This window comes from Panthera onca, chromosome D4, assembly GCF_046562875.1.
Source record: "Panthera onca isolate mPanOnc1 chromosome D4, mPanOnc1 haplotype 2, whole genome shotgun sequence".
Lineage (NCBI taxonomy): Eukaryota > Metazoa > Chordata > Mammalia > Carnivora > Felidae > Panthera > Panthera onca.
Window position 1 is genome coordinate 21,892,513 of NC_138351.1, and position 8,399 is coordinate 21,900,911.

At 44.1% G+C, this 8,399-nt stretch overlaps 1 protein-coding gene across 13 annotated transcripts in view; it reads left to right on the forward strand.

Annotated features, from left to right (window-relative positions):
* Positions 1 to 5,689, forward strand: part of LOC132663591 (transducin-like enhancer protein 4) — a 141,969-nt gene extending 136,280 nt beyond the window's left edge. For all 13 annotated transcript variants that reach the window (XM_060610001.3, XM_060610002.3, XM_060610005.3 and 10 more), the window contains 4 exons: positions 617 to 764; positions 1,153 to 1,303; positions 1,643 to 1,719; positions 3,986 to 5,689. In XM_060610001.3, the coding sequence (XP_060465984.1) occupies positions 617 to 764; positions 1,153 to 1,303; positions 1,643 to 1,719; positions 3,986 to 4,093 (484 nt within the window). In that variant the 3' untranslated portion in view covers positions 4,094 to 5,689. The remainder of the gene's footprint in view (positions 1 to 616; positions 765 to 1,152; positions 1,304 to 1,642; positions 1,720 to 3,985) is intronic.
* Positions 5,690 to 8,399: the final 2,710 nt, after the last annotated feature.

Genomic DNA, 8,399 nt, shown 5'->3' on the forward strand with positions numbered 1-8,399 from the left:
ATTACTAAGTGCTTATCATGTGGGTGTACCCTTAATCATCTTTGCTTATCTGTCCCCTCTCCCACCTCCCTTCTGGCAACCACCAGTTTGTTTTCTAGGAGTCTGGTTTTTTGTTCATCCTTTTTTTTTCTTTGTTCATTCATTTGTTTCTTAAATTCTACATATGAGTGAAATCATATGGTGTTTATCTTTCTTTGACTTATTTCACTTAGCATTATACTCTAGCTCTATCCATGCTGTGGCAAATGGTAAGGACTTTTTTATGGCTGAGTAATACTCCACTGTGTATCTATACCACGTCGTGTCCATTTATCAGTGGACACTTGGGCTGCTTCCGTATCTTGGCTATTATAAATAATGCTGCAGTCAACATAGGGGTGCATACATCTTTTTGAATTGGTGTTTCCTTGGGTAAATACCAGTAGTAGTAGAAGTCCTGAATCATATGCTGTTTCTACTTCTAATTTTTTGAGGAAGCTCCGTACTGTTTTCCACGGTGGCTGCACTGACGAACTCCTGAGTTGAGTTCACCTAAAAACTAACTTTTCAAACTCTGAGTTGAGTTCACCTAAAAACTAACTTTTCAGGGGTTTTCACTCCATTTTGACATTTTCAGGCAATTCCAGGGCCACACAGATGGGGCCAGCTGTATTGACATTTCTAATGACGGCACCAAGCTCTGGACGGGCGGCCTGGACAACACGGTCAGGTCCTGGGACCTGCGCGAAGGGCGGCAGCTACAGCAGCATGACTTCACCTCACAGGTCTGGTCTTGTGCCCGTGACCTTTTAGACGCCATGGTCTTGTGAAATACAGGACGTGCTTAAGGTTTAAGTCGTTTACCAGATGATGAAGTCACTTTTGACTCTAGGTTAGATAACTGAAAATTTCATAGTTTTCTGTCAAAATAGCATAGTGTTTATTTTATTAAAGGATTAATATATTGGATTTTACATAAATGGCTAATAAATTCTGTTGTGGAGATGTATCGCATTACCTTAGGATTTGGCTGTGATTTCTTCCCATACAATTCAAATTATCTTGACGTCTTTCATAATTGGAGTAGTATCTATCCCCAGAAGAAACAGTACCTCCCGGTTAAAGGAGGTGCTCTTCCCTAGTCACCGTCACTATCGCCTGTTTTAATTCTAGATCTTTTCTCTCGGCTACTGCCCAACTGGAGAGTGGCTCGCAGTGGGGATGGAGAACAGTAACGTGGAAGTGCTACATGTCACTAAGCCAGACAAATACCAGCTGCATCTCCATGAGAGCTGTGTGCTGTCGCTCAAGTTTGCCCATTGTGGTGAGTAGTCCCCTCCCGTCCGCCGCCAGAATCCCTCCTTCTGCCCTCCTGCTGATGCGTTTTACTCCACCCCTTTAGTTTATTACCGTGTCCCTCTTCAAAATTACATTACTTTCTTACACATACTTGCTATGTCTCTAATGCTGTGTACTAATCCACTTTACCCTTCTTGTAAGTATAAATAACTCACTAAATCTAGGAGAGTGAGCTTTATTTTTCCCGTGAAGAGAAACTTTTGTTGCAAATGAGATGGGTTTTCTGTGAATGGTTGGGTGCTCTATATAAAGCACATCTCCGATATCTGATGACGTCACACGAACAAAACCCCTCTTTCTGTAGGCAAATGGTTTGTAAGCACTGGAAAGGACAACCTTCTGAATGCCTGGAGAACACCTTACGGAGCCAGTATATTCCAGGTAACATTAACTTGTTTCGCTACCACTTCTGTGTGCTCGCTGCATGGCAGTGGTTCACCCAAGCTCGCTCTGTGCGTTCTGTCAGGTTAATAAGGCCCCCAGTGTTCTAAGGGGTAGGTGCTGTGATTCACCTGTCGTACAGACCAGAATACCCTGCGTGAGGGAGGCTCGTGTCCTAGCCACAAGCCGTGGAGGGCGGGGATGGTCTCCAGTTCTCAGCCCAGAGCCGAGACACCGAGCCTGATACGCTAGCTCTTCACACCTCAGTCCCGTTTATACACGAGAGTAGAGGTTTTACATCTTCTGTGATTTTCGTGTGGGGGTTACATCTTTAAAATGCTTATTACATTTAAAAAGTTTGAGCGTATTGCTTGAATACTTGTATTAGGATTGTTATTTCTTTGGGCTTTTTTCCCCAAAGAAGAGTGTTCCGGAAAAGTTTAGTAAATCTTGATTAATTTCATAAATGTGTATTCTTACTGAATCAGTGGTCCTTGGTGTAGAGTGTGAAATTATTTCTAGGAGGACCAAACGGTAGGCATGGTACCCTGTGTGCTCACGCACAGTCTCGCTGCTCTCTGGCTGTCACGTGTAAATCTCATAGACAAGTTAAAGAAGACCACCTTTTTTTAACCTGTACTTCGAATTTTTTTTTTTTTTTTAGGAATAGAAACAGATTTGCAGTTTTCTCGAATGAGTAGTACTAAGTCATCATAGAGTAGATCAATGCAGTTGAATCCAAAAATATATATATTGAGTGAAAATACTGTGCAAGATAATCAACAGGACAAAAACAGCTAGTTCTTGCTGCCATGAAGTTTATAATTTAATACAGTATTTTTTTTGTATTATGGGTTAAACCCTTTCTGGTGGTCCCAACCAGGACTTAAATATATGTACATGTATGTGTATATGTATGTGTGTGTATATATGTGTGTGTGTATCTATAAAATCTTAGAGTGGATCTTTTTTTTTTTTTTTTTTAACGTTTATTTATTTTTGAGACAGAGAGCGACAGAGCATGAACGGGGGAGGGTCAGAGAGAGAGAGGGAGACACAGAATCTGAAACAGGCTCCAGGCTCTGAGCTGTCAGCACAGACCCGACGCGGGGCTTGAACTCACGAACCACGAGATCATGACCTGAGCCGAAGTCGGATGCTTAACCGACTGAGCCGCCCAGGTGCCTGGATGTTTTACAAGTGTGTGAATATCTTATGTGTATAATGGGTTGTGAAGTAAAACGGATTTATTACAGATTATAGTCCAAAAAGTTTGAGAAACACTGATAATGGGTTAGCATCTGCATGTCAGATTTTGTGTGTGTGTATGTGTGTGTGTGTGTTTTCAGAGTTCCGGTTAAAATCCTGTGAAGTTTAGAGGCGCCTGGGTGGCTCAGTCAGTTCGGCATCTGACTCTTGATTTCAGCTCAGGTCATGATCTCACAGTTCGTGAGATTGAGCCCCTTGTTGGGCTCCACGCTGACAGCACAGAGCCTGCTTGGGATTCTCCCTCTCCATCCCTTCTTTCTCTGCCCCTTCGTTCTCACCTCCCCCACATGCTCGCTCGCGCGCTCTCTCTCTCTCTCTCTCTCTCTCAAATAAACTTAAAAAATAAAATAAAATCTTGTGGGGTTTTGTTTAGCACAGTTCAGTTCAAAGTTGACATTGAACTCCTTGAAGGTAGTGTAGTTGAAGACGGTATCCAGAACTCTTAAGTGTGTACAGCTGGCATTCTTTTTTCACACAGGACAAAATGAGACTTTCTATTACAAATATTTTTACATTCCCGATGTCAAAAGATGTGGTGTTTTTGATGCCATTTTCCACTTGAACTCTGAGGCAACCCTCTGAGGTGGCGGGCAGGCAAGATGTCTTTACCTGCTTGTCAGGGAAGGAGGCTCAGACGGGTCGAGTGACTTGTCCGGTGTTCCGCAGCTCGACCTGAGTCCAAGCCGACTGACTGAGGTTGAGGGTTTCCCGCCCTTGACCGTGTGGAGCACAGGATCGGGAACCGGGCGTGGCTTCTTCGGCCCCGCCTGCCTGCTGCCCCACGGCCCCAGTGCAGGAGCCCGTAGCCTAGCTCGGGGCGGCTTCCGGAGGAGTGCCCCTGGCCCCGCCATTTAAGGAGGTGCCCGGCCCGTCTTTCCTGCCTTGGTGCTCCCGTCGGGACAGCGGGACGTGTCACACTCTTCCCCCGTGTGTTTTCTAGTCCTGCCTCGTGGGTTTGTCCTTGAGTACCTAACCTTTGTGTCTGTTTCCTTCCTAGTCCAAAGAATCCTCATCGGTGCTTAGCTGTGACATCTCTGTGGATGACAAATACATTGTCACTGGCTCTGGGGACAAGAAGGCCACGGTTTATGAAGTTATTTATTAAGGACAAATCTTCATGCGAACTGGACCCCTTCTCCCTGTAGCACTTTGTTCTGTCCTCCTCTTCCCCTGCATCTAAAACCAAGGATTCCACACGCTGGCTACAGCTGTGGGGTTTGATCCCGCCTCTTACCCCCACTTGCTCCTCGCTGTTGAATTGTGAATACCCATTAAGAACCTGTGATACCAAATCTTCAGCTCTCTACTCGGAAGAACATGGAAGAACCATACTTAACCGTGACGGAATCTTGAATTATGTATTATATCTGTAATATATTTATTTTGTTTAAAGAAGGCTTTCTAACTTTGACTGAATAAAGCTGTCTGCTCCTGCATTGATAATGAAGATGCGTTGTATTTGATACCCCTCCCCTCCTTTTTTTGGCAAAGGAGGGGAAAGGAAGGTTTAAAATAATTGATTAAAAATGTCACTAAATGTAGACTAAGGACTGTATAGAGACGTGAAATGTATAATTACATATGGAAGCAATATGTTGCTGTGTTGTTAGGTTTTTGTTTTTGTTTTTGTTTTCTACTTTAAATGTTTGGAAATTTGAACGATTAGAACCTGACAGGCCACGTCGTATTCATTTGAGTCTATTTGGACAACTTTAACAAATATATCTATAGCTTTAGATTCTATTTGATAAAAGTAATTGGACTTCTCCTTTTTCTTTTTTGACTCGTTGACAAGTGTCTTTGTAATAAGTTTTTAATTCCTTTTTTTATTGTATTATAGACAGATGAACAAATTAAATCTGGCCTAAAGAGAGAACTTAATCCCTTCCGGATATTTTTGCCACGTTTCTTTGCAAAGGGAGGTGTATACCTTTGGGCAATTTTGTCATTAACGAGAAATTATGGGCTATTTTTTGGCATGTTCTTCGGGAACTGCACAGACTCAGGGGAGGATTCCTCCTGCTGTGCAAGGCAAGTCTTTTACAAAACGAGGACAGCAGAGGAGATTTGCAAGGACCTCCCTCTGAAAACCAGAAAGAATGGACTCTCACCTGGGAGGAGGACTTGCTTTCTTTACCTCCGGTTCTTTCCCTGTCTTAGTTGGATGTCCCCGAAATGGACGCGGGCTGTGCCATTGTGCCAGAAACATTGTGTTATCTTTTATGTTGTTGTTGTTGCTGTTCAACTATGATATGTGACTCCTTTTTTTTTTTATTATTATTATTTTTTGTTTGAATGCTTTAAAAATCTTTTAAGTCTGTGGATCTGCTGATGTACAGTGCCTTTGCTGCTATGGATCAAAATCAAGAGAACTGTGTAGATAAACTTTATTGTACAAGTAGAAAATTACTTAATTTCATACTAGAAATGGATGGATGCTGCAAGTTGAAATGGACTGTCCATTGACGTTCCTAATGTGGTAGCAGAAAAAAAAAAATGGTGTCTTAAGTGCTTAGTGTTTGATGTCATTAACAGTTTCGTAAAACTCTACAGTGTAGAAAGATTTTGATACTAAACTGTGCATTGTACATAGTTCTAATGCATTGTATTGACCACCAGTACTTCTATAACGGTAGATTGTTTGTGCATTCAGACTTTTAAGCATTAAACATAAAATAACTTCTAGGACGCTTATTTCTAATTCTTTGCTGTGCTGACTTTGGTTTGTTTTTTGTCTGTGACTTTGCCACTCCTATATGCTAAAAATTACTAGTTTTATTCAAGGGAGACGGGGGTCGCGTGGGCTTTATTGTTACCGCCGTCTTAGTTCTGTTTTTATTTTCACTTGACAAGAACGGGAGGGGAGAGCAGATGGACGTTATCGAGGACGTGTTGCTACCAAACAGTTATTGAGTGTCTCCTTGGTTTGTACAAATACGGTCTCTCGAAACGTTGTCAGTGTTACTCGAATGCTTTAGAGCTGCGCTGTTCGGTATGGTTCCACTAGCTGTTTGTGGCTAAATTTCACTCCGTTGAAATCAACTGGGGGGGGGGGGGGTGTAGTAAGTTTGTTAGTCACACTAACTGCATTTGAAGGATCCAGTAGCTGCACGTGGCTAACGGCTACCATATTGGACTGTTCGATTTAGCCCCCACATACCATGTCTAGCCACTTGGGTTTGAGAAACATTTCCGGTGTAATACACGGGAGTCGTTGAAAGCATGAGGCCCTACGGGCTGCATCTAGTGGGGCATGTGAACATTGGACATGAGGAGGGGCTTGGAGAATTCTAAATTCCTGAGGCTCAAAAACCTGGCATTTTAGGGATCCGCTGGGTAGAAAGAAGGCTGGGGTTGGAGGCCCCACCGTGGACTGGAGTGGGCTCAGTGATCAGCTGTGACCCAGACGGACTCTTTAGGTGCCAGATTTCAGCGGTGTTCCCCCACGCTGTTGGAAGCATTGCTTCGGAGTGTGGGTACTGTGAGTGCTACCGCATCAGATAACATTTTAAAGGATTCTTAGCTCCCATTTCTGTGTAGCCTTACTAAGCTTTCTTTAAAAGTATAGAGATCCGGAGTTTTTAAAAAATCCCTCAAGTACAAGGACTATGACAATACCATGTTTATGCCTCTAGAAGGAGAAAGTACTGCCTCAAGGAGGTAGAATTTCCCCTTTGGTGTCGGGTGGTGAAGTCTCTGCTGCCCGTCACTTGTCTCTTTAGGGAGATCCAAAATACTGGCTTGTTCTCTACTGGATTAAAAGTGGAGGTGGATGCACACATATAGACTCAGCCTTTGAAACTTAATGAACATCAGCTTCCTCTCTTTGCCCAGGTTTTATCAGATTAGATTTTTATGTCTTCGATAGAAATCTCAGGCCTGGATTGATCTGCACAAAAATTTTGATGTTGTAATTATACCTTGGTTTACATTGGTTTTTGCTCCGAGTATGGTCTGGCAGTCTGAAGAACTACTGAGATAGGAAACACCCGGAACCAGAGAAAACTTGGTTCCAGTCAAAGAACAGTGGTGTGGGACCGGAAGACTGACTCACGTAGAAATAGCAAGAAATAGAAACTCAGACTGAAGAAGCCATCAAGACTTTGTGCCGAGATTGGCAGATAAAGCGTGCCGTGACAAAGTCCAAGATCTTTCAAGTTTTTACAGAGAAACACCTCACTCTTGGGCCACTTCTTAGCAAGGCGGTTTCGTGTCCAACAAGCTGCTAAAGGTCCAGCCTTGTTCTGGAGGGTGTGTGCCGACACTAACTTGCAGCCCTGTAAGCCATGAGATCTCAAGAAACTCAGCTTTAAACCGTCTCACGCAGCCACGAAATCCCGGGAAGTCACAGCCACGAGCAGGGGAAATTGATGCCCCACGGTCAGACGGTGGCATTCTGGGCAGAGAGGCCGTGCCCACGTAAGCAGCTAGACCATCGGTGGTCCCCTCCATTATCATGGGCCATATGCATCCTCAATCTGGATGATCTTCCCCTGGGGCTGTATAACCCAGAAACAAAAGATGCGACTTAGAGTATTTGTCTTTGGGTCTTTTTGGCAGCTGTAAGGAAATGTGTAGAGTTCCTTGCCCAGCATTAAGTGAGAAATTACAGTTATAAACACGTTGGTACCAAAACAAAACAAAACAAAAGCCTCGATACTTCTGGAGGCTCATTTCTGTAGCCCTCCAGCTCCTGAGCAATCTGTGGAGCGGCGTCCCACAAGCTCTGGGTCGCTTCTCGCCGGGACATCGACAGTAGAAGCAGCGGGGCCCAACCATACCTCTTCTGAGCTAATTGTATTTATTTGCCTTTCGGTGCCAGCTTTGATTGAGGACTGACCATGGAAATGGTTTAGGTTTGGTAACCCGAGCACATCAGAAAACCTCTCACTAACGCGTTACAACATTTTAACAACAGTGCTATCCTGATGGTGCGAACCAACTCTCGTTATAAGCTGCTATCAAAAACTTCAGTTTCCTTTTCGTTTGGGTTTTTGGCAGCAAGTGACAATCTTTTGGGTCCCAGATAGGAGTTAGTAGGGGGATGTCTCTGGTCCCCCGGGAAGGAGATCCTCTGCTGGGTCTTACGTGTTTGGCCTGCAGGGAAGGAGAATTCCTAGGGCTGCCTTTAGTCCAGAGGAGAACCAAGAGTACAAGCGTTTTCACAAAAATTGTCCCTTCTGATCTCACAACAGCCTCGACAGGCTGGGTGCCAGAGTACGGGATTTACACAAAAGTACCCAGAGAAGCAGAAGAAGACAATTTGTCCAAATCCCCTGTCTCCCAAGGAGGGCTAGCCGACCTCCACCCCCAAGGCTCCAGGTGTGGAGTTGGAAGTCTGTGCCATTTGCCCAGCGTGGCAGATTTGGAGTCTTCCACCCACCTGCTGCTCTCTGCCCTTCAAGTTTCCC